The sequence below is a fragment of the Muntiacus reevesi genome, chromosome 2, assembly GCF_963930625.1.
Source record: "Muntiacus reevesi chromosome 2, mMunRee1.1, whole genome shotgun sequence".
Classification (NCBI taxonomy): domain Eukaryota; kingdom Metazoa; phylum Chordata; class Mammalia; order Artiodactyla; family Cervidae; genus Muntiacus; species Muntiacus reevesi.
Genome location: NC_089250.1, coordinates 147,323,525 through 147,349,491, shown reverse-complemented (window position 1 = coordinate 147,349,491; position 25,967 = coordinate 147,323,525). Strand labels below are relative to the sequence as shown.

Below are 25,967 nucleotides of genomic sequence, written 5' to 3'. Positions count from 1 at the left end.
AGATTCTTTACCACTAGCGCCACTTGGGAAGCACATTTTTCTGTGTATGTATCACATATGCGGATGCATCCCTTCCCTTTTGTTCTTTTTTTTTTTTTTTTTTGGCCACTCTCTTCCTCATAGAGCATCCCAGCTTCCCAACTAGGGATCACATCTATGTCCCCTGCATTCAGAATGTGACATCTTAACCACTGGACCACAGGGGAAGTCTGCCTTTTGTTCTTTTTCATGTAAATTATACCACACCATCCGAATAACTTTTCTTGGACATCTTTTTTGACTGTTTGATCTAATTTAGTCTTTAAAATAGCTGCTTGCTATCTCCCTGTGTGATAGATGTACCCTAATTTACCCACCCTCCCCTGAGAAACACTTAAGTATCCTTTTTTTTTTTTTTTTTGCTGTTTAAACAACACTTCAGTGAACATCTCTGTATTAAACCTGCTTTGAGGTGAACCTCTGCTAATAATTCTATAATCTGTACTCACCAACTTGCTGCATATGGATTTACCACCAAGCATCTTAATTTAAGAATAATCCCCTTATTTATTCTGGGATTTATTTAATCGTCATGACTCTGGAGTGAGGAAAGGGCTTTTTTTTTTAACCAAGGACTGAGTAACAGATTGTGTTCCACCCTGGGTCAGGTGATCTTTAGGAAACAGAAATATAAGACAAGGGGAGGGCTCTTTCCCCAAGGAACTGGGTCTTAGGAAGGTAAGAACAGTGTCTACAAAGTAAGCCGGAGAAAAATAAAGGCTGGTAAGTAATTGAAAGTGAAACAATATGGCTCTGAGGCCTGTGCAGGGAGACAGGAACATGAGAGCTACCGGATCAGCTTAGGGTTTGAGCTGTTAAGACAAACATACATCTTTTCATCATTCATCCAGTCACGTATTCATGCATTTGCCCCTTCACAAAACACTGAGTGACTGGCTATCACTGGTATATGTCAGGCACTGTGCCAGCTGCTAGGAAGACAAAGTGTAAGTGAGACCCTTTGTCCTTTTGTACAGGAAAATGTGAAGAGCCTCCCCAAAGAAAATCAAATCAGTACAATTGTTGTTCCATCACCAAATGCCTGTGCTAAATTCACCTGAGTCCCGGGGCTGGTTTATTTTCTCCTGCACAATGAGGAACCCCTGATTTAGAGAGGACAGTGGTGTTTTCTATCCCTTTGGTGTTTCTCTACAGCCCCACAAAGAGACCAGGAGATGAAACTGTCAACAACAAATTCCCACCAAGATGGAACCACATAAATCTCAGTGATGTTCAAAGATATTTCTTTTTTCCTAGATCAGAACAGGTAGGTCTTAGAAGTGCAAGGTGAGATTTTCAGGCCGGGGGTGAGGATAGGGAGTCAGGAAGAATTCAGTCTCATCTGTCTCTTTAAAACCCACTGATCAGTAATATTTAAGGTTTCTCTTAGGGTCAGTTTATTTGAAATAGAAATAGAAAGCAGAGACCCACTTCCTGCCACTTCTTACAAGCTTCCCTTGGGCCTGTCTTCCCGGAGATGACTCACACAGCCCCCAAGCGTCATTTCTCACCTATTGCTGGAGAGAACTGAGCTGTCTTAGACCAGAAGTCTCTTGGGACACTGGTTGGCCCTCCAAAGGCTGAAAATGACCTTGGATCTCTCCCAAAAGGCATGGCTAGTGCTGAATCAACCCCCAGGAGTTGAACCTCAGGTCCAAGAGCTCCCTGTCAGAGACAAGGAGTTAACCCGTACATGCCCCCGATTCCTGATACCCCCAGAATCAGGGCCAGCAGAGGCGACAGCAAAAACTTCAGTGGAGCCAGATTCAAGGCCAGAGAAGTGGGTGGCATTCATTCCCCTTGACAACACAGCTGGTGTTGTTCTGGTGGGAACCAGAAGGATTCCTGAGACAGTCTCATCACACATCTGTCTCCTCACGGTATTTTGTAATCCTGTCTGAAGACAGGGAAGCTACTGAAGCCGCACCCCTCCAGGACAGAACAAGACTTCAAGCAGTAAGATTGCTTAGCTGAGTGTTCAACGAACCAGAGACAGACAGGAAGGGAGGTCCCCCTGCCCCCTCTCCATGTGCCTGCTCAGACTGGAGGGCCATAGTGAGGTTTTACCCCTAGGGGACCCAGATTTCTGTGACAAAGTCATGCATGGACCAATGAGACAGATTCCAGACAGTGCAGATGGCACAGGGGCAAGAGCTTGGGCTCTGTGGTCAAGTCCCAGCAGTGCCACATCCTGCTCAGCAAGTCAACTAATTTCTATGAGCCATGGCTTTGCCTCCATTTCTTCTGTAAATTGGGAATAATGCTGCCCATCTCGTGGAGTCACTGAGAAGACTGAGTGAACAGGGCACATGGGAAGCACTTAGCTTAGGACTTGATGAGTAATAAACAACAAAACAGCAGCGGTTATTACCCTTGCCCTTAGGAGGGCTCCTTACAGCCAAATTCCTATTTCGTGTCTCCCCCACTGGTAATGAGGCTGTCCCTAAGTACCCCCTCTCCCCATGTGAGTCTGTCTTCCCTGGGTTCCCTTAGCACACAGTGTGGGACCTGCAGGACCTGTTTCCTTCACACCTACCTTAGGGCCAGGCGCATGCTCAGAAATTGCCCTTGACCATGGTGTCTGGGGCACTTTCCTTGGCTTCTCTGCCTCTGATTTCTTGGTTCCTTTGCAGAACAACCAGAGCTTAGACCAGCCGTTGCATAGAAACATTAGAGCCAGAGAGAGGGTACCAGGCAGAGCATCCCTGTTTCTCGGGCAATCAGGTGCTCTTCTGGACGGCAAAGAGGGGAATTAGCTATGACAGCTGCCTAGAAGCAGCCCCTGGAAGCAGGTGCAGGTTTCTATGTCATCCATACACTCCTTCATTCTGTCATCCATCCAATCACACCTCTGACCTTTTACAAAACACTGAGTGGCTATCACTACTATATGCCGGGCACTGTGCCAGCTGCTCGGAAGTCAAAATTTAAGTGAGACGCTATTCTTACCTTGAGAGAGCTCCCAGTCTAGAGAGGTAAGCAGAAGGAGAAGTCAGGGGAGGGCAGGAGGCAAGTGGGTATGGGTGAAGGGGGAGCGGAGGACTGCAGAGGTTAAGAGCACGGCATCTGGAATCCGCTTCCTGCATTCAAACCTGGACTTCGCCCAATATTGGCCATGTGACATCTGGACATGTTGCTTCATCTCAAAGCCTCAGTTTACCCATCTGTCAAATGGGGATAATTAGCAGTTACCTCAAAAACTGTGAGGTATCACTAGGATATGTAAAGTGCCTGACATATGGCAGGCAAGCACTCAGTAAATGGAAGATTTTCTGTTGTCTGACTCTACCCTGAGTTCCCTCCTCCACATACCCAAAGCCAGTCTTAGATGAGAGCTTCCTCCAGCACTTCCTCCACAGAACCTCAGCTAACTCTTCCCCTGGCTTCAGGCTCGGTAGTGCCCGTCCCGCACCTGGGAAGACTGTGTGTACCCCACCCCCTGCCGCCAGCAGATTACCAGGACAGTGTCCCAGATAAAGACCCCAGGGGGGCCTTTCTATTTAGCACATGAATGGCCAATACTTATTTCAGGATAGAATTTTTAAAATATCACCTGCTCTGATCATTTATAAGTTTCCTCAGTATTCATCCTGGTACTTTCCTCCTTTGACAGAAATACCCAGAAACACACACACATACTTTGAGAGGTTTTCCTAAACCCCTGAAGTGTAAATGAAATATTCCACAGCTTTGGAAGTATAAACCCAGGTTTAGCAAAGTCTGGGGGCTTCCCAGTGGCACTAGTGGTAAAGAATTCACCTGCCAATGCAAGAGATTCAGGAGACATGGGTTCGATCCCCAGGTTGGGAAGATCCCCTTGAGGAGGACATGGCAATGCACTCCAGTATTCTTGCCTATAGAAACCCATGGACGGGGGAGCCTTGTAGACTACAGTCCATGGGGTCACAATAGAGTTGTACACAACCTAGTGACTTAGCACGCACACCCCTGCTAGCAGACATCCACCCTCCTTGCTTCCCAGCCACCCATCCTATGCTGCTGGGGAAAGGGTGCTGCACTCAGCCTCCCCAGGGCAGGCAGCACAGAGCCTGCCTCAGTTGTTTGTCCTGCGTGGCCTATGAATGGCTCTTTCCCACTGGCTCCCAGCCAGGGAGCTGACTGCTGGCTCTCCAACCACACCTTCTGAAAAGGCTGTCTGCTACTAACAAAGTAGGCTGAGGACTCTTCCTGTCTGCAAAGGTATTCTTGGTTGTGGTGGATCCTTGGGAGGAAATGACAGGGCAGAGTAGCCCACAGTTGTTGTCTGGAGCACATGGTAATCATCCTTTCCGTTAACAGCACGGTCCCAGGTGCTTTTGTGTTCCATGCAACATCCAAGCTGTCTGGTAGCTGGGCAGGCCTTGCAAACCCCTAACACTTTAACCCGTGTAAGGTGGCAACATGCTCCAAGAGGGCAGAGAAGCTGGATTCTGAGTACTCCTTCATAACATGGGAGAGAGTATTTATTTTACCATCATCAGCAACATGGCAGGATTCCAAGATGCACGATATTAAAACTAGGCTTTGGATACACTGAATGGGATTGGGGGAAGGGAGCATTCGCGATTAAACCGACACACCCAAGTGAAAGTGAAAGTCGCTCAGTTGTATCCAACTCTTTGCGACCCCATGGACTGTATAGTCCATGGAATTCTTCAGGCCAGAATACTGGAGTGGGTAGCCTTTCCCTTCTCCAGGGGATCTTCCCAGCCCAGGGACTGAACCCAAGTCCCCCGCATTGCAGGCAGATTCTTTACCAGCTGAGCCACAAGAGAAGCCCAAGAATACTGGAGTGGGTAGCCTATCCCTTCTCCAGTGGATCTTCTTGACCCAGGAATCAAACCAGGGTCTCCTGCATTGCAGGCGGATTCTTTACCAACTGAGCTATGAGGGAAGCCCCAAAGTCACCTGAAAACAACTCTAAACCATGGATCAAGCTGTGTGCAATCCTGTTTGACGAAGTGTTGGGAGAATGAACTCAGAGCTCATGTTTGACCATCCGCAGAAGCCTCCCTCGCCATGGTAATAGGGTTGTTGTCCTTTCACTGAGCATTTCCTTGGCAGATGCTAAGTCCTGACATGGATGATCCCATCATTCTTCAACAGCCCTATGGAACAGGTCCTTAGTGATCCCATGTTACAGATAAGAAACTAAAGTTCAGACAGCTGAAGCAACTTGCCCATGGAATTTAATGAGTGGCCTAGCTAGAATTTGAACCCATTCATCTAACCACACAGGCCTCTTCTTATCCTCTATGGTACACCACCTCTTTGCCCAAAGAAGAATTCTTACCTGAACTTTGCAAGAGAAAATCTAGTTGCAGAAAAGCACTAGGAGGCTGCTCTGAGGAAGATTAGAGAATGGAGGAAGCAGCATTTGCAAAGGCTCTAGAGGTCTGACAAGTCAGAGGCAAGCAAAATGTTGGTCAAGACCAGATGCTCAGCCCTCCAGGGACTCACAGATGTGAACAAAAGGGAAATGGGGCTCCTGGGTGGGCCCAGTGTTCAGTGTGTGTGTGAGGGGAGAAAGGGACTGAAGGCTAATCAGTGAGAAGGCCCTCTGGCTGGATGGTTGACAGTTTATATAACTTTTGATAACAAACAGAACCAAGCTGACATAAACCACAGAGGAGCCTAAGGCAGAGCGGTGATGTCCCCTTCCATCAAGACCGTTGACTCCCACAGAGGAGATGAGGACCACGTGGTACACGAGGTGAGAACTTAAGGGAGAGAAACACCCCACCCCTACCTCCACCCACACCACCAAAGCTCCAACGTGGAGAAGCGTGGAGGTACCTGAGGGGAGTCCCTGTAACAGTGAAGATGCTCCACCTTGGACATGACTGTTTAGATTTAATCCACTCTAACCCAGCCACTCTCCTTGCTGTCCACCATCAGAGAGGTTTAGAGCTAGCAGGAATCTCAAGTAACCCTTATTCACCATCCCCACCACCCATCCACCACCATAACCACTGCCAGCTATCCTGACCACTCCCCCCCCCACACTGTGTCAGGATGTAACTGGACTCAGCCCAGATGGGCTTCTGTCCAGAACCACGAAGAAAAGAAGTCCACATGACTCCTCTGATCATCAGCTCTGATGTTAACATCATCTATGACAATCAGGCTCTTTCAATGCGGTGGTTTAAACTATTTTTTTCTAATTTGCTGGACATAGAGGACACATTTCACCTTAAATCCATAGTTCAACATGCTTTTATAAGATATTCTCCAGTTGTCAAAGTGGTTCTCTCTGGGACATGGGATGATGCACAACCTCCTGTTTCTCTTTCACTGAAATTATTTTAGCCCTGATGTATTATTTCTACTTCCCCTACCCCACCAATAAAAGAAGCAGTTATTTTGAAAGTTCCTCATGGAGATGGAGCCTTATTTAATTGTCTCTTTTCTCCAGGCTAAATATGCCTAGTTTCATCCAGAGGTCAATAATTCAGATCCCTCTGTGACTCAGACAGATGATATAAAGGAATGAGAAAGAAGTCGTGGAAGGCCAAGCCTGCACACTTCCCCATGGGCACTCTCCTCCATCCTTTATTTCCTGGTTCTCCAAGCTTTCTAAATTAGCACGTAGAACCTCAGAAGAGAGTATCTTTGGTTTTAGCCATCCAGCGACAGGCCTTTATTTGTTGTCTCAACAGCAGTCTCGGTCCCGTGCCAACTGCTGGCCAGCGCACAGGATTTACACCTGCAAAGATGATCAGTCCCTGAGTCCCAGGAGAGCCACGGAAGCCGAGCAAGCATCCCAAGGAAATATGACTCGCAGACCTCACTCTGCGTTGGCTCGGGCGCCATGGCAACAGAGCACCCCATCCCAAGCAGATGGCACAGCAGACTGCCTGGTCACGTGGCGCCTGCTCTGGCAGACTGGCTACCTCCCCGAGCTGACTCGCTCTGTCCAGCTGGCACGGAATCACACTGGTAACTATTTACATGAGTCAAAATCCACCCAGCGGCAGCAGATGGCCAGGTCGGGATGAGACATGGGGAGTACTGGGCTGGTTTGGGCTGAGTCAGAGGCAGGAGTAGCAGACAGCTCCTCTGTGGGCACTGACAGGTCTAAACATCGCTCCACATCACTCCTGCCACTGCCTGATCTCAGCGTGGCTAGAGGCTGGGGAAAGATCCCACGTGAACAAAGCAAATGATCACAGGCTGATCTGGAGATCCTGAGGTAGAATGGTGTTGGACAGGCCTGTCCCACTCCTGAGGCACCTGTCATCACACCTGGCTCCTGATCATCTTTGGAGGAGGGCACAACTGAAGAAAGCCTGCCGAGGAGCCACGCCTGGCCAATGGAAGGCATTCCAGAATAGTGGGGTGGCTGCTCTGGAGAACCAACGAAAATTCCTTTAGAAACTAAAAACAGAGTTACCATATGATCCTGCAATCCCATCCCTGGGCATATATTTGGGAAAAATGAAAACTCTAATTCGAAAAGACACATGCACCCCAATATTCATAGCCGCACCATTTACAATAGCCAAGACATAGAAGCAACTTAAGTGTGGACACTTAGAATAAAGAAGATGTGATATATATAGTTGTCGTTTAGATGTTAAGTGGTGTCCGACCCTTTGCAATGCCATGACTGTAGCCTGTCAGGCTCCTCTGTCCATGGGATTTCCAAGGTAAGAATACAGGAATGGGTTGCCATTTCCTTCTCCATTGGATCTTCCTGACCCAGGGATCGAACCCACGTCTCCAGCATTGGTAGATGGATTCTTTACCACTGAGCCACCAGGGAAGAGTAATGAGCAATATTACTCAGCCATAAAAAGAATAAAATATTGCCATTTGCAGCACCATGAATGGACCTAGAGATTATCATACTAAGTGCAGTAAGTCAGACAGAGAAAGACAAATACTATATATCACTCATGTATAGAATTAAAAGTGCGATACAAATGAACTTAGTTACAAAACAGACTCAGAGACATAGAAAACAAGCATGGTTACCAAAGGGGAAATGGGGCAGGGATAAATTAGGAATATGGGCTTAGCAGATACACACTGCTAAGCATAAAATAGATAAACCATAAGGACCTACTATATAATACAGGGAACTGTATTCAGTATCTTGTAATAATCTATAATGGAAAAGAATCTGAAAAAGAATATGTATGTATAACTGAATCACTTTTTTTTTTTTCTGAATCATAGAATTTAATCACATCATTGTTCACAGCATTCCCTCTCCTTTTCATGTCCGTGGGGGAGACATGATCGGGGAGTCCCAAGGGGACGGCTGAGAACCGCCCACGGACAGCACAGCAGAATGGCCCCTATGACCAGGCAGCCCGTGGGCCCACAGAACACTGACCCCACCCCACCCAGCTCCCAAAGCCACACACGTGAATGGGTCAATCCGTGATCTCCGAGTTCGAGGAAAAACAGAGGCCATGAAGATAGACTTGGGGAGAGCAATCGCCAGGGGCGATCAGACCCTGGTCCTGCAGTCTGAGGTGCCTGCTCAGCCTCAACTCCCGGGATCTACCCCAGGACACATCAGGTGGCCGCTGCAATAGGAGGGATAAGAGTCAGACCACCGGGAGGACCAGCAGAGATGGTTGCTGATTTCTGGATGTGTGTGCACATGTGCTCAGTCATGTCTATGCAACCCCATGGACGAGAGCCCGCCAGGCTCCTCTGTCCATGGGGATTCTCCAGACAAAAATGCTGGAGTGGGTTGCTATTTCCTTCTCCACTGAATCACTTTTTGTTGTTGTTGCTGCATACCTGAAATGAACACAACATTGTAAATCAACTATACTTCAGTTTAAACAATCTTTTTTAAAAAGAGAAACCTTCCCACTACAAGGCAAGCAGCTCCAAAGCTCTAGGTTTAAAATCTCAACCAGGATAAGTGAAGAGATCAGGAGCTCTGGTGTCTTTGTCACCTTTATCACTCACGTGGCCCAGGCTTGGTACACAACAGGCAATCAGGGGCATATGTTGGGGTGACTTGAAAGCATCTGTGACGCAAATCCAACAGAACAACCTTTGCCTGTGACCGGGTTTAGGGCATGTGTAATTTTTTAAGGCAGGATGTCAACTCTAGAACATTTTGTGAGCCATTCTGAGTGCCAAGAGAACCGGTGATATTCTGACGTTGTTAGTTCAGAGTGATACTGGGTGTTTCATTTCCTGCTTTGGAATTCTTTCCGTCACAAGACCTTGGTGTCTCCCAGGCCCACAGCCAAAAAGTAGGAGCGAGAGTGAGACTCATGCACGCCCACAGGGACTGCAGCTCTCATCTGCCAAATGGAGAGTATGTGGACTTGAAGTGCTTTCTTCTCATCTCTCTCACCAGAAAGATATGCAGGGTACCGATCTGTAGCCACAGCATCAGTGATGAGACGGCGGCCTTGAACCTCAGCACCAGCATCAGCACCAATACCCTGGAGGTCAAACTGGGGCAAAGGTCATTGAGCTGGGAGGCACAGGGTCTCCCTAAACATCTCTGGACATTAACACTGAGATTTCTAGAGAATCACTAGACGCTATGGGCTAGAGGAGTCATAAAATGATTGTCAGAAATGATTCTGTCTCCACGTTTATTTGGAACCTTAAAGAAAATGAAGAGAGACTAACTGCCCCACCAAAAGAAGTGCAGAATCATGACAGGCTTGGGAATTCTGGGTGGTGAAGGGATGGACTGCAAGGCTCAGCAACTTAGCCCGTAATCAAAGGCAGCGGGGTTGTTCTGAAAATAGAGATTCAAGAAGCCCAGGAAGGTGTTCTTATCGGTGAGAAGAGAACAGACTGTGGGATCCTGCTTCATGGCTGCAATCCAGAGCCGGAGCGTGGGGGTGTGGTTCACGCAGCTGCAGAACAGGAGAGAAGCGTTAGCCACTCTAAAGGTGAAGGGGGACGCAAGTCACTTTTTAGACTACAAGCTACAAGAGATGGGTTTATTGGGGCAACAGAGCTATCTTAGTTACTCCTATCAACTGAGCACAGTCACTGACTGGAGGAAAATCTGATTCTTGAAATGGCCATGTGTCTTTAGAATCACCAAAGTTGTTGTTTTTAACCCTGCAGTTAAAATAACTTGTGGACTGAGTGCTCTGGGGAAATAAGGTGTCTGTTTTTCACTGTTTACCAACAAAAAGACACATTCTTCAGTCATTCTCAGATTTTACTTTTGGGGAATTGGGAAAAAAAAGTTTCCAAAAACACATTTTTAAAGAAATGAGTAAAACAATCATGAAACCTTGAAATAATGGAGCTGACTGGGCCCTTTCAGGGACTGATCAGGACGTGTAGGTCTCAGATCTGTAGTGACTTGCCCAGACGGTAAACTTGTTAATGGAAAATCCAGGAGGAGAGGGTTCCTAATGTGTGGTTCAAGTTCTGTCCCCAGGGGAGACAGGTTTTGGCGAGGTTTATGTTCTGACATGGTTTAAAATATCCAAGTCTGTGACACCTGACCTGCCCTAAGTAAGGAGCTCATAAGATGAATCCCGGGTAAACTCAAGCGTGTGCATTATAAAAGTCCAGATGCAGTTCCGCCTCGGCAGGACTGCATTTCCCAACACCAGAATGGCCCGGTACCCGTCATGTGACCGGCTGGTGTGAGAGCAAAGCCAGCACAAGTTTGAGTTCTCCTGTGAGTGTCGTGGGAACAAAGAACACGTCTGTCCGGGGCCCCTGTGTGGTCTCCCTGAGTCTACAGGGCAATTGCTTCTACTTTAAGCATCCCTACACTCGTGTGGTGTGTGGCTGGCCATTTTGTTTATTATCTAGCATCAAGCATACATTACTTTAAAAATCATTTGTTTTTTAAGGGTATGTCTATCTGGGGAAATATTCCTCCGGTAACTAAGGTGCCCCAGAAGGGATGTGGGGTCCGCTGGGTGACACTGCAGGACCAGGCGGAGGGCCACCGAGGGAGCTGCAGACTATCCACCAAAACCCTGTGACTGAGACCGTCCACCTGCTTCTGCATTCACCACCGGCTATGCCGGATGGGTGGTGAGGACAGCCAGCAGGCTCTGAAACACGAGGGAAGCTTTTGGATGCAGTCTCAGCAGCAGAAACATGGATAAAGTGTGTGTCTGCAGTTAGTGGCATAAGCGCACAGGTGCATTTTGAACAAGGAAGCACACAGTTTAAAACTCTACATTCCACATTCACGTGAAACAAGTCCAGAGGAGGACAGATGGCACAGAGATCATTGGAAGCTCTGCTACCCTGTGCGACCCTAGGAATCTATGACCATACAGCTTAATGTCTTACTCGGCTATTCCATATACATCCAGCCGCTCAAACCAGGGCCAAAAGAGGTAATCAATCATGGATATACAATCTCCGCCAAAGAAGACAGTGTTCTGATAGCCAAGAATCTGGAAGTTTAAAAAGAGCAAAAGCAAGTTAATTAACCCATCTGCTAATGTATTTATAGGCACTAAATACAAAAATCAAATTAATTCCCAAAGAAGGAGACCCAAGGCTTGGAGTCGTCTTCCATTTGGTTAGGTGAATGCTTCTTCCCTTTTTCTGAGGTTTCTTCCAGCTCCTTTAGGGTCTGTTCTCCAGGCCACGCTTAGCCCCGCCCTCCTTTCAACCCTGGAGTACCCCAGCGGCTCACCTGATTGGAGGATTTGGAAGACCAGCCCCACCTCTCTCAGCTACTCCTTGTTCTAAGCTTTCTAGGGCTCAGCCCCTGGAGAGGGGGCCCTGCCTCTGACCAGTACTGCCCATTACTGGGAGGGAGGAGCCACATAAGGAACCTCACTTGTTGTGGTCATGCTCCCCCCCATTCTCCAGGATCCAGTTTATCTGTAATAAAGGGGACAGCATAGTCTCCACATGTCTCCTCTTTAGCCTTATTTTTCAGCCAATTCAAAACTAAGGCAAGGAAGAGCAGGGCTATCTGATGAGCTCTTTCAAATCCCAATACTGTATTTCTATCATATTTTCCTTTTTTATTTGAGCTTTTTGAACTTCATATGTGTTGGCCAATCAACATTATCAAATTTTTACATTAAAACAAAAGTTCTCATTCCCAAATGGGACAAATCAACACAGAAAGATGAACCATCAAGAAAACAAACTCTTGACAGAAAGTTAGCCAAAGACAGTGGTGGCAGAGGAGTGGGGATGGGGAGGTACTTGAAAATTTAAAAAGCAATAGTACTTAGTATAGGTTATTGTTGGGCCAGTTCTTCCCATTGAGAAAAGTATGATGCCAATTATCTAGTTAAGTCAAACAAAAGACCTCTTTGACACACATAACTCATAATCAATTAAATACTTCCCTGTAGCAAGAGATCTAGATTCCTATATCCTTTATCTAGATTCCTATATCCTTTATCTGGACTTCCCAGGTGGCGCTAGTGGTAAAGAATCCACCTGCCAATGCAGGAGATGAAACAGACGTGTTTTCGATCCCTGAGTCAGGAAGATCCCCTGGAGTAGGGAATGGCAACCCACTTCAGTATTCCTGCCTGGGAAATTCTATGGACAGAGGAGCCTGGCGTGCTGTGGTCCATGGGGCCGCAAAGAGTTGGACACGACTGAGCAATTGAGCACATGTCCTTTACCTAGATTTCAAACTTCCTCTCTCTCAGGCTTGATTCTTCATCCTTCAGGCCAGCTTGTTCCTTCTATGAGGTAGTCTAGGGGTGGAGTTAAGAATGAATTCTGGGACTGGCAGACCTGGTCCTCACCTGGCCTCTCATTCAACATGAAACCCAGACAATTTACTCAGCTTCTCCTCTAAGCCTTGGTGCTCTCATTTGTATAATGGTGGTAATGTTAGTGCCCACATTAGAGGTTATGGTAAGGAATGATGGAATCATGCACGAATAAACGTGAGCTCTCATGATGAAAAATCACAGAGACTCCCTGAGGTTACATCTACAGCAAGCAAATCCTTCACCACCACCATTCTCAGAGGAGAAAGCAAATCTTGGTACCCTAAAGTTTATGTCTTCATTATCTCCCAGCATGGCATAGGCGAGTTCCCCTGACTAACCTGAAATAATTGTAGGTGGCATCATTTTGTTTGAAGAAAGTGAAAGTGAAGTCACTCAGTCCTGTCCGACTCTTTGCAACCCCATGGACTGTAGCCTACCAGGCTCTTCCATCCTTGGGATTCTCCAGGCAAGAGTACTGGAGTGGGTTGCCATTTCCTTCTCCATTGTTTGAAGAAGACGGTACTAAACGGCAGAGCCTGGCCAATGAATATTTAAAAGAGGCTATTTTCGATCATATGTAGTAAGACCTGATTTACAAGGAAAAGGAACAATCCAGTTTTTATGAATTCCAGAAAGCCCTAAACCTTCTTTATGTTCAGAATCAGATAATAATTACCCAGACATTTATCACTGGCTTTGAAACATATATGTCCAGCTTATTATTGGCCTTCATGGCACAAATCAGAATGAATTTAAACTGACTGACTCTGGAACTTTTATATAACTCTTCTGCTTGACAGAGCAGAGATGCTCTTGAGAAAGTCCTTATCAAAACAGACCATATATGGACATTTATTAGAACCCATGATAAGTCCTTTGTTAAGGTGATGAGATATTTTGAAAATGAATAACTGTTTAGTAATTGATGTTTATTTAGTATATTTTTTTATTTAGTATATTTTAAAACCTTTCATTTATTCAAAGTAAGAGTATGTCTTTGAATACATATGATCATATAGATGCAATGAATTTTTAACAGAATGGTACACTTATTCATTCAGACATTAGAAATCATCGAAATTGCTTTACTTCTATTTATCAAGGAAGTCTGTCCTCTGCTTTTTTGGAATATCTTTGTAAAACTACCCTCAGCCATGTAAACACTCATAGGGATTTCCTTGGCTGTTCAGTGATTAGATTCCACACTTCCACTGTAAGGGGCATGGGTTCAATCCCTGGTCAGGGAACTTAAGATCCTGCCTGCCCATGCAGTGTAGTAAAAAAAAGAAAAATGAAAAAAAAGTGAGTCTTTAAATAAAAAAGCACTCATAATATAATTCAACCTTTATCAAGGTATTTATTACAATAAAAAGTCAAGATAAGTATATGGATGAAATTGATGTCTTCTGCCAGCCTCTCCCCTGCCCCTGTGATACATTTATACATTTCCTCAGACTTTCCTAAATCCAAATGTGACATCAAAATTCCTTGGAGTTCTTGGTACAGCTGCAGATTCTTGAGCCCTGTCTCAAAAAGGCATTCCTCCACTAGATTTCATACAAAGCAAGTCTAAACATTCCAGTAGAAAAGCAGTCTTCCTATAAACCAAAGTGCCGGCTTCTCTACAGAGACATCACAGTGACCCGGGGGCACATCCTGGCCAGGCCTCTTTGGAAGCTCATTACCATCTTTGGGACCTTCAGTAGGAGAGCTCCCTTCTCCGCAAACCTGAGACATTCCAGACATGTAAAATAACTTGTCCCCTGAGAATCACAAAACTTCAGTACTGGAAGGGCCCCGGGATTCATCTAGTATAACTCCCCTTCCATTTTTCCATTTATTTATACCATGCTCACTAGACAAAGGATTGGAGGTGCAGTGTACAAAAATGTGTACACTAAAATATTAAATATGAGAAATCATAACACGCTAAGAAAGGGAAAAATAAAAGTTAGAACCTGAGGTCAAGATAAGGAAGGAAAATGGTCTCAAGCTATCAAGCCAAGGCTCCTGCAGAGTTCCTTAATAAATAAAGCTTTGAATTTGACTTGAGTTTCCTGGCAGTTCAAGCAGAGAGGAAAGCATGCTGGTGAGCTGATTCTTGTCTCCTGTGTGGAGGAGACTCTCACTTATAGAGAAGGAAACTCCATCCCAGGGAAGTAAGAGGGTTCTCTGGTTAGTGCCAGAACCAAGACAAAGACACCATTCACCTAAGTCCCAGACTAGTGTCAACCCTGTGTCAGCTTCAAATACGTGTGTTTGAGAACTGCAATCACAGAGGCTTTCCCAAGTCTCTTGTGAATTCTTTGTCTGTTCTTTAAACTTAAGTATCAGCAACAAGCTCAGAATCAGCAAACCCTGAAAGCCTCTTTCCTTCTGCCAAGTGCTGGCCCAGCTTTGAGAGTCACTGTGAGGACTCCCCCGACCCCCGCCTCGCAATCTTCTTCTTTTTCATTCTCTCTCAATCAGGCAACTAGCTGACCGAGAGGTGAAATACAATCATGGCAAAAGAGCTTTTCAAAATTCTCTCCTTCCTGTCTCATTTTGGATAAAACGGTCTACAGGAAACTTGACTTAAAATAGTTCTTCTGTATCCTCAGTTTAAACTGAGTCCCTTTTGTTGGTGTTCAGTCCCTCAGTCGTGTCCAGCTGTTTGCAACCCCACGGACTGCAGCACGCCAGCTTCCCTGTTCTTCACTATCTCCTGGAGTTTGCTCAAACTAATGTCCACTGAGTCGATGATGCCACCCACCCATCTCATCCTCTCGCCACCTTCTCCTCTTGCCCTCAATCTTTCCCAGCATCAGAGTCTTTTCCAATGTGTCGGCTCTTTGCATCAGGTGGCCAAAGCATTGGAGCTTCAGCTTCCTCAGTCTTTCCAATGGATATTCAGGGCTGATTTCCTTTAGGATTAACTGGTTTTATCTCCTTGCTGTCCAAGGGACTCTCAAGAGTCTTCTCCAGCACCACAGTTCTAAAGCATCAATTCTTTGGCACTCAGTCTTTTTTATGGTCCAACTCCCACATCGTGACAAATTTAGGACAGTCAGAAGTAAAATCAACTGACAGTCTTAATTTCCTATGTCTTATCTTTCCTAAATGTTCTGTCATCAGGACAGGAAGCTGCAGCTTTGCCTCCACCCACTGAGCAGTGGCTATGTTAATAGCCAATGTCTTAAAAACAACAACAAAACTCTGTTTTGCTGTATTTCTGTCACCCACCGGTCACATATAGTGATCCTGGTTATCCTTAATGTTGAACAACTTTTCTCACAATGGACTCATTCTCAGAAATACTGTCCTTCAAGATGGCCTTCTTAGAAAAGACACTTTCCGCCAAGGTCCTAGGCATTCTCAGAAGGCCACACAAGGCCTGGGAAAGAAACTGGGCCTCTAGCTTCAAGCCGTGGCACTTCCTTAATGTATTAACACATCTTCTGTTCAGATTAAGACGTGAGCTATTTTAGGAAAAAGCCATTTGACGTTCTGGAATAGTAGAAAACGTTATTTTTAAAATTTCTCTGTTCTCCAGATCACTGAAAAATGACTACAGATCCTTCTCTTGCTTCTGGATGTGACTCGGAAAAAGGAATGAGCATGCAAATGAAGAGGGAGAGACTGGTTGGTGACAGGTGAGTACGCTGTTTCCACCCCTGAACTTGAACCCTGGAAGGGCTGCTCATCTGCCTCAAAGGCTCCCCCAGGCGGACAAAAGGAGGTTCCCGTTAGAGCGCACGTAGAAGGAAGAAGGGAGCTGGGCTCCCCCGAGTGGCCATCGTGGTGACGCGCACTGGCCAAGGCTCTCCAGCCACGAGGTTCACCAAGGAGGGAAAGGAAATCTGCAAAATTTTTTGTGAGAGGCAAAATTTTAAAGAGAAGCCCAGACTTCCTCAAACCAGACATCCTAAGAATCTTCAGTCTCCAGTCTTGGGCGCTCAAGTGCAGCGTCAATAACTGCACTTGTGGTCCTAATGCACCATCTGCTCTGCACACAGAGAAGTCTCCTGGCTCTAACCAGGACAGCATGCTGGCTCTGACCTGGCTGGAGGAGGAAGGAAGTGGTTTTTCTTGATGGAAACAGTTCTTATGGAGCAGAACCAGCCCCCTCCTATAAAATACGCAAAGCCACCTGCTGTTAACATCAGCAATGCAGACCCTAACCAGAAGCAGAAATACTCAATCCACTCCAGGGCAGCTATCTTTTGAGTTCATACAAGATAAGGGGAGATTCTCAAGATTTCAAATTTCAGGTGTCTGCTCCACTGACATACTATAGCTAAGGCTGAGCTAATGAAGATTAACAGATTCCCTTTAAAACAAACCAAGGATACAGAACAAACTTAGAGTGTAGATAAAACCCACTTCTCTGGAAAGAAGCCTGAGAAGCAGGGTCTGTGCTGAACACATCCCTTCTGTTGGTCACCACTTACAACCAGGAGTTCTCCTGTGAAGATTCAGAATGCAACCTGTCAACATTTGGTAGGTGATCAAAGGACCACCCTGAAAATTCTATCCTGGAATCCCTGTCATAGGTTTAATTCTTCTTGTTGCAATATATTTGTAAGATAATGGGGGGGGGGGGAAGCTAGTGAGGCAAGGCTTGACAAGTCAAATATCATGAAAGTGATGGGTGATAGATGAAAATATAAAAGCATATTATCAAATTTCTGAAGGGGGGAAAGGATTTCCTATATACAAAAGCAGTGGAAGAAATCACAACAGGAGAGATAGCACAATATTTTTAATGTTAAATTTCTATATGTTACAAAAATGACAAAAAGTTAAAATAAAACAATGCATCTTAAAAACAGGCCAATATCCTTTACATATAGAGAACTCTTTAAAAAATTAACAAGGAAAATCAGGAAGATCTTGACAAACAGATGGGTAGCAGACCATTTTCACAAATAAAACACAAAGACATGGAATACCTTGGGGAAAATCTACCACCTCACTATCAGTCAAAGAAATATACATTAAAGCAACTATGAGAAGCTACTGTTTCTCAAGACAGGCAAGTATCTTTTTAAATGAAATCTCCCAACAGTGAAAAGGGATTGGTTCAAAGGGCATTTTCCACACACGGAGGGTAGTGGGTATACAGCACAAGTCTTGGGGGACGCAATTTAGCAACATCCAGCTCTAGCTTCTAAACTGGTCAGACCCTTTGATCCAGTAACTCTGTTCCTGGAAGTCTGGCCTAAGGACATATTTTAAAACAGAGATCAGACTTTTTATGCAAAGGAGCTGCTGTTTCTGGGAGGCATGATTAACAATGATAAGCAACTGAAACAATCTAAACAACCCTAATGAGTGTGCTGGATACATAACTCTGGCTTATGCATACGGCAAATTATGCAGAATGAAAAGTGATTTTTTTCCATCTTTAATAATTACACATGTAATACAGAAAACTGTTCTCATTATTTAAAAAAAAATTTCAAACGTAGAAAGCAGTATAGAAGGCAAAGGCTCTCCCTTCCTATCCTTGCTCTTAACCACTTTTCTTTCCCACCCCCGGGGCTAATCCCCTTCCAGTAGTAGGCACCAGCAGTAGTCTGATGTGTGTCTCTCCAGACATTTTTCTAGGCATTTATTTACATGTGTGCATATAATCTCAGATATGCAGATGATAACACCATCATAATGGCAGAAAGTGAAGAGGAACTAAAGAGCCTCTTGATGAAGGTGAAAAAAGAGAGTGGAAAAGCTGGTTTAAAATTCAGCATTCAAAAAACTAAGATCATGGCATCCAGTCCCATAACTTCATGGCAAATAGATGGGGAAAAAATGGAAACGGTGACAGACTTTATTTTCTTGGGCCCCGAAAGCACTGTGGATGGTGACTGCAGCCATGAACTTAAAAGATGTTTGCTCCTTGGAAGAAACGCTATGACAAACCTAGATAGCATATTAAAAAGGAGAGACATTACTTTGGTGACAAAGGTCCATCTAGTCAAACCTATGGTTTTTTCCAGTAGTCATGTACGGATGTGAGTTGGAACATAAAGAAGGCTGAGCACTGAAGAATTGATGCTTTAGAACTGTGGTGCTGGAGAAGATTCTTGAGAGTCCCTTGGACAGCAAAGAGATAAAACCAGTTGATCTTAAAAGAAATCAACCCTGAATATTCATTGGAAGGATGGTGCCAAAGCTTCAATACTTTGGCCACCTGATGCCAAGAGTCGACTCATTGGAAAAGACCCTGATGCTGGGAAAGATTGAAGGCAGGAGGAGAAGAGGGTGACAGAGGATAAGATGGTTGGATTGCATCACTGACTCAATGGACATGAGTTTGAGCAAACTCAGGGAGATAGTGAAGGACAGGGAAGCCCAGCCTCTGCAGTCCATGGGGTCGCAAAGAGTCGGACACGACTAAGCAACTGAACAACAAAAAATGTATCTCAAAGAACTATAAAAATAACATGGAAAAATGAAGCTATATAACAAGCACAAATAAACCTTCAATTTTGATAATACTTGTTTGAAAGAAAAATGTAAAAGTCAAACAGGGCATTTATTTAAAAAGAAGAAAGCGTTAGAGTATAAGGCTGTCAACTTACACTGACCTGTTTGCTTGCAGATAACATGGAATATTATACACTGGTCTCTTGAATTGCTTATCACTCAAGACAACTCATAGATATTTAAAATATTTTCAACTCACAGAAAATCCTGATTGTACAAAACCATGGAGAAAAAATTGTACACATCATTTCTATTAACAGAGAGAAAACATCTCTATTAGAATTATTCTGACAAGTTTCAATTTCACTAGAATCTCCAAGAGTCAATATACTGGTATCAAGAGGAATGTATCAAATAATTCAAGCCCAGCGGGCACCTTTCAGATTCTGATATTACCTATGTTGCAGTTATAATTCCTACTGACATTCTATGGGACAAAAACCAATTCAAATCTGGAACAATATTGCATACTCAGTGGTCCTTAATTAGCGCTGGCTAGCCCTTAACTAGCCAGAATTTCACTGATGCTACTTATTACATCTGAGAGGGTCATTAACAAGATTAAATAAGAGGACGTATGCAAAGCAACTTTAGCATCATGCCCAGCACAAAAATACAGGTTCACTTCCCTAGAAGAACCCAAACAAAGGATCTGTGCCTCCATTGTAATATTATACATTTACTTAGCAATCTGTAATTTTCAAAGTTCATCCATCATTCAAATGCAGAGTAGGAAGGAGATAGGTCAATGTATGTTTCCAATTATCTTTAAATTTAAAAGATTTTGTTTCAAGGCTCCTTTCCCTAGCCCAGCATTTAACTTGTAAGAAGGTAACCAGACATGATAAAATCAGTTCAGCTAATCTTTGAAAATAAAGACCATAAAAATTCTCTATGGGCAAAAGCTATGAAACTTCTCTTTGAAAGCAAGGTCCCCCTCCCTCTTCAAATTCAAGCTTATTAGATGTCTTGTTAAACACAGTGTTGAAAGCAGGGCTGGTCTGGCTGAAGCAGGGTCTAAAACCCCCACCAGACCTCCTCTCACTGGGCGGTCCCTCTGCAAAACTTGTGAACACACCTTTTAAGACTCTTTCATTCTATGAATGTGGAAACGAAGGCACAGAGATGTCCAGAACCTTCATCAAGGTTCTGGAATCCCATAAAGCCAAGCCTAGGATCCACGACTCTTTCTACCTCATCCTACTTGCCTCCTCAGAGTTAAGACTGCAGTCTGTGTTCTCAGGACCAAAGGCTGACATTTCTTACACATGATGCTGAATCCATAAATGCTGAAACTATATAAACCTAAGACAGGCAGCCGTAACTGTAGATAAATTTAACAGTTTCCACTTCACAAAAGTCAGATGGAAGAATATTAGTAATCAGCCTTCTTTTAAGGGGATAAAAATAGCGTTCCCTGGCTGCCAAAGAATTACAACCCACCCATAGGGGAATTTATCAGTTTCTAGAACAAAGATAAAGGAAGTCAAAGGACCACCTTCCAGAATATAAGAGAGGTACAGGGTAAGTAGCCCTATTACTGCTAGATACATGGAAGGTCTAGTAACAGAGATTGCTCCTTGATTACCCATAGACACTTTCCCCTTCTTCTTCTTTTTATTTTTTTTTTTAACATTTATTTATTTGGCTGCTCAGGTCTTAGTTGTGGCATGTGAGATATTTTTAGCTGTGGCATGTGGGATCTAGTTCCCTGACCAGGGATAGAACCTGAGTCCTCTGTATTGGGAGCATGGAGTTTTAGCCACTGGACCACCAGGGAAGTTTCTCCCCCTTCTTTCTTAATTACAGAACTCTGATTTTATGCAAGGTGGCCCTAGCTAAGAGATTAAATTTCCCAGCCTCCCCTGCAGATACTTATAACTCAATGACTAAGTTCTGGTCAATGAAATTTAAGTAATCATTGGACAGAACTTCTAAGAAAGCCTTTAAAGGAGGATGGCCTTTTGCCAGTTTTTTCCTTTCTGTTGTCCTTTCTATAATCTTGAACTTGGATGTGATAGCTGAACTTCCAGCAGCTATTTTGTTATTTTGAGGATATAAGCCTCACACCGAAAATGACAGAACTGGAAGAGAGAAAAAAACCTCAGTCCCTGGTAACCTCATAAAGAAGCCATCAAAACGGCCCTATACTGTACCTCTAAGTTTATGTGTATGTGTGTGAAAGAATAAATCCTTATAATTTTTTTAATCAATACTAGAAGCCAAACACAATCCCTAACCAATATTGACCTTGGACTCAGAAGCAGAAGCTACAGAATCCGTGCAGAGATAGGTCAGGAATGTGGTGATTCTGGGAAAGGAACAAGTTCATCACATGCCCTCCCCTACCCCTAGCCAGATTTTCAAGAAAAATTCCAGAGGAGGTTAGTGGAGCTCAAGTACCCCCAAGTCAGATGACTAGTAGTTGAACTTAGCAAAGTCGGACAGGAAAAGTACATAAGTCTGTGAAAGCGGAGGGTGTCAGGGAGACCAGGGTGTGGACCTGCATCACTTTATCCACCACATCTGGCCAGGAGAGGGCCCCATTTTTACCTCTTCCAGGTTGCAGAACTCCTGACGCAGGGCCAGCTTCAGATCAGCGCAGTCTCTCCCGCATCTCAATGCTACCAGACACTCCTTGGTCAAATGCGGGACCTGATCGGAGGACACAGGTTCTGAGCAGAGAGGGCGGAGGGCACTCCGTGCTCCTGCTTCGCCTGACAATGCAGCCAGAACTCTGTCCCTCTGCCAACAGTGCCACCTGACGGCGACCTCTGTGGTTTCAGGAATCCACGTGTCAGCACACTGGTGAACAAGGTGCTTTAAAGGGGGCTCTCTGGTACTCCTTACTTGTTCAGCTATTTCCGTACTGTGCAATCTTAGGTGGGGCATTTATCTTCTTTAAGCCTCAGTGTTCTCATCTGAAGAATGGACACAAGAATAGTACCCACCTTAAAGGACAGTGATGAGGATTAAACAGATTAACCTTTATAAAATAGTTAGAACAGTGCTTGGCACATCGCTAGTGCTCCATAGACATCAGTCACTAATATCATTGAGTCATTTTGGTTTCTTTTAAAAAAAAAACTATCATAAAATTTCTCCATAACATTCTCTCCCAATACCAACAGTTGTCCCCTTTTCTCTCTTCTTCACATTTCCTGGACAGTTGGCACTCTTGTTCCCCATAAAGGGCAATCTCCTTCTGTGCATTACCTTTTTCACACCCCAATATTTTTTTCACCTGAGACCTTGGAAATAGTTTCTTCAAAGTATTTTCACTCTTTCAATATTCCTTGTCTCAAGTTACACAATCATAACTATGCCATAATCATAACTCTTGAGACTGCTAGTTCCACTAGAAAAGTAGCTATTGGCAAAGACTTTAACCTTTAATATCAGAGGTCACAGCTTTACTATAATTCCACACCAGTTATCCTCCTAAGGCACACACAGGTATTAAAACAAATCAATTTCGCCAATGATTTGACTTTTAAAATGGACTGGAGTTTGATAAAGACATACAAAGTAAAATAGAGTGTTAAGTGTTTTTGTTTTTGTTTTTAAATGGATATACCTTATAGAATAACTCCAATAACATCTTTTGGCGAGCTCGCTCATAAGGGTCATATGGGTACAGCTTCCTTCCAGGATAAGCGTCATCCAGGTACTCACAAGCGATGACAGATTCATAGATCAGTTGACATTTGCTGTTCTCCAGGACAGGAATTTGGCCAAAAGGATGTTTTGTAAAGTACCATTCAGGCTTGTTTCTCAGGTTAATGTTGATAACTTCATGTCTTATAAAGCAAAGGGAAAACAGGACAAAACAAAAATGAGAGGATTAGGCAGACACTCATCTTTTTTTTTTTCCCAAAGTGCACAAAGACCCCATGTGAGATCTTAGTTTCTAGACCAGGGATCAAATCTGTGCCCCATGTAGTACAAGTACAGAGTCTTAACCATTGGACTGCCAGGGAAATCCCCAGACACTCACCTTAAAAGCAGAAACAATCAATCTATAAAATTAAAATTTGCAACAAGTTTTTTAAATTGAGGTTTGTACAAAAAAAAGTACATAACAACATCATTCTTCTTTTCAGCATTAGGATGTATTCGATGTTTTCTATGCCTTATCCCATTTACTGTCCATGATTCCCATGAAGTGAACTGGGGAATCATGATGAGGTGCAAACAAGGGAAGGCAAAGAAATCATTTAACACATCCCTTCTGAGAAATAAGGCTCCTTGTGGTTCAATCTCTTGCCCAATATCATCCACCAGGAGGTAGCAGAGCCAAGATGGGAGGCCAGGCAGTCTGACTCAGAGATCACAAGCTTAACCACGGTACCACAGATTTTAGTACATTTTAAAATCTGAAAGTACAAATGTGATATCTGGAGACATTTTTTCGTTTGCCACAACTGGAGGGAGAGCAATCTACTGGCATCTAATGGGCAGAGGCCAGGAACGCTGCAAGATATCCAAAAACACACAGAACAGCTCCTCCCCCTCACCAAACACACACAGCCAAGAATCATCTGCCCCAAATGCCCGCAGTGCTGAGGGTGAGAAACCCCGCCCTAAAGAAGGATTTCCATCAATTCTCAAGCTGCCACTTCATCACTGTAGGTAAACATCAGTCTATTGTTATTTTTCTTTTTTCTTTTTAAAAAGTAAACTTTGGGCCAACTAGAATTGAGCAAGAGGGAATAACCTGGAAAGAAGCCATAGACACTCCACAGAGCAGAATTATATAATTTTTTTTTTAAAGTCTCTGTAATAGTCTCTGCATCTCTATAACACAAAACTCTGAAGTCATCCCCTAATGATACACATTGGAGGCTGGAGTAACACTTTAGCTTTGAGCTGGCTCCGTGCAACCTCCCCCATTCCAGTAAAGTTGCCCTGCCTAAAAATCCAGACCTCCTTTGCAGGAGCTAGTCTTGCAAAATTCCTTCCAAGACCGGTGTGCACCCATTTTTCAGGTGTGTGGGAAACCTCTTGATAGCAGTCCTTTCTATTTCTTTGTTTGGAACTATTTGTTCATTCATTCAAAAAATAGTTTTAAGTGCCTATTATTGGCCAGGTTCTCTTTTAGCCCATGAATAAAAAAGACAAAGTCCCTGCCTTCAGGAACATACATTTGTGTGTGCGTGAGAGAGAGAGAGAGAGAGAGAGTGTGAGAGTGTGTGTGTGAGTGTGGGTGTGGGTGTTGGGGGAGGGGGAGGCGCAATGGAAGTGAGGCTGGGGAGTGTGGAGGAAAAATAGATAAGTAAGGAAACTTTGTTAGTGCAATAAACGGAACAGAACTGACCTGAATATACCTGGGGTGGGATCTGGGCTGCATTTCATAGAGCTGTCAGAGAAGGCCTCCGTAGCCTCCGCGGTCCCCTCTTTCACAAACTTTAGGGCAGAAACCCAGCTCACCAGAGCCATCATTCAGTTTACTCCGAGTGGTCCTAACAGTTTCCTGCAGAGACCTGATTCTGCATTTCAGGATGGCCCACTCAAGAACCCACCTGCCCTCTGCTAACCGTTTACTGACTTCGTCTCAGAAGAAAGTCAAAGAGAGCCTGTGACATCTAAGCGGGGCGCCCCAGATGGTGAACGTTCCCGAGCGCCTATGGGGCCTCCCGCCGCTCACCTGATGCCTTTGGCCCGGAGGACCAGGCGCGTCCTGTGCGCGTAGGGACAGAACCTCATGCTGTAGAGGCGGATTACGCCTTCAGGGACCGGCCCTGGGGGGATGCTCCCTGCGGGTGGAGGGGGGTACGGGGAGGCGGATTAGCCCTGTGTGGAGAGGGGCTCACGCGCCTTCCCAGGAGGACCCCACGAGAGCCGCGGGCCTCCGCCTCCCGGGCCCCAGAGAGGACACTTTTTATTTTTTGGCACGTGGCTTTTTTGTGGAGGAACCGCGATCCTCCTCGCCGCCGCGCTGGTCTGCGAGTCAAGGACCGTCAACCGCCTCTCCAGAGCCAACATCCAGCCACCCGGCACCCCCAGCCCGCGGGCAACTGTCAAGAGGACTCACCTTTCCCCAAGGTCCGGGTCGCGTCGTCAGTCATGCTCTCCCGGCGTCTGCGCAAAGACCAAGGCCCACAGTCTTTGCCGTGAGGCTTGCTGCCGCCGGCGCAGGGTCCAAGGACAGCAGGGTTCCGGCGCGCCCCGCTGGCCCCAAAAGCAACTTTGGAGCAACAGGGCCCTGGCTGGCTCGTAAGGAAGTGATCCAGGACGGCAGCTGAGATAATTCAACCTGAGGAGACAGAGCCCCAGATTCAGAAACCAGCGTAGCAGGAGTGGGAAAAACAAACCAACCTGAGAAGTAGCCCTGGCTTTGAACTCACAACATCCTGCGCGGCTTTTTCTCTGCATCAAGAATCTGTGAAGAACAGGTATGTGAATTCCACTTATTCCAACGGGGTTTAATACAAATTGACCAGGCTGACACTAACGTTTTCTTTCTCATTCGAAGCCCTCCCTCCTGGCCATACTCTGTACATGAGTGTACTTTATCTTAAAATAAGGCCAAGGGTTTCCCTGGTGGCTCGGTGGGACAGGACTTGGATCTCTGATCAGGGAAGATTCCATATGCCCAGAAGCAGCTGAACCCATGCACCACAACTATTAGGCCTGTGCCATAGAGCCTGGGAACCACATGCCATCCAACCATCTCATCCTTAAGTGTTAGCTCTTTATTATCATCTGCATCTCTCTCAAGCAGAGGCCACATGGATGAGAAGCCCAGGCACAGCAACGAAAGAGTAACCCCTGCCGCTTGCCATCTATGCAGCAATG

At 45.0% G+C, this 25,967-nt stretch overlaps 1 protein-coding gene across 2 annotated transcripts in view; it reads right to left on the bottom strand.

Annotated features, from left to right (window-relative positions):
• The window catches only part of CFAP58 (cilia and flagella associated protein 58), a 171,101-nt gene extending 145,694 nt beyond the window's left edge, over positions 1-25,407 (bottom strand). The window contains exons 1-6 of one of the 2 annotated variants that reach the window (XM_065923285.1): positions 25,204-25,282; positions 24,817-24,925; positions 22,747-22,969; positions 21,723-21,824; positions 11,299-11,405; positions 8,555-9,884 (exon numbers count right to left, since the gene is read on the bottom strand). In XM_065923285.1, the coding sequence (XP_065779357.1) occupies positions 9,725-9,884; positions 11,299-11,405; positions 21,723-21,824; positions 22,747-22,969; positions 24,817-24,925; positions 25,204-25,237 (735 nt within the window). In that variant the 5' untranslated portion in view covers positions 25,238-25,282 and the 3' untranslated portion in view covers positions 8,555-9,724. Of the gene's footprint in view, positions 1-8,554; positions 9,885-11,298; positions 11,406-21,722; positions 21,825-22,746; positions 22,970-24,816; positions 24,926-25,203 lie in introns of those variants that run through there. The other variant, XM_065923276.1, reaches the window with a different exon arrangement.
• Positions 25,408-25,967: the final 560 nt, after the last annotated feature.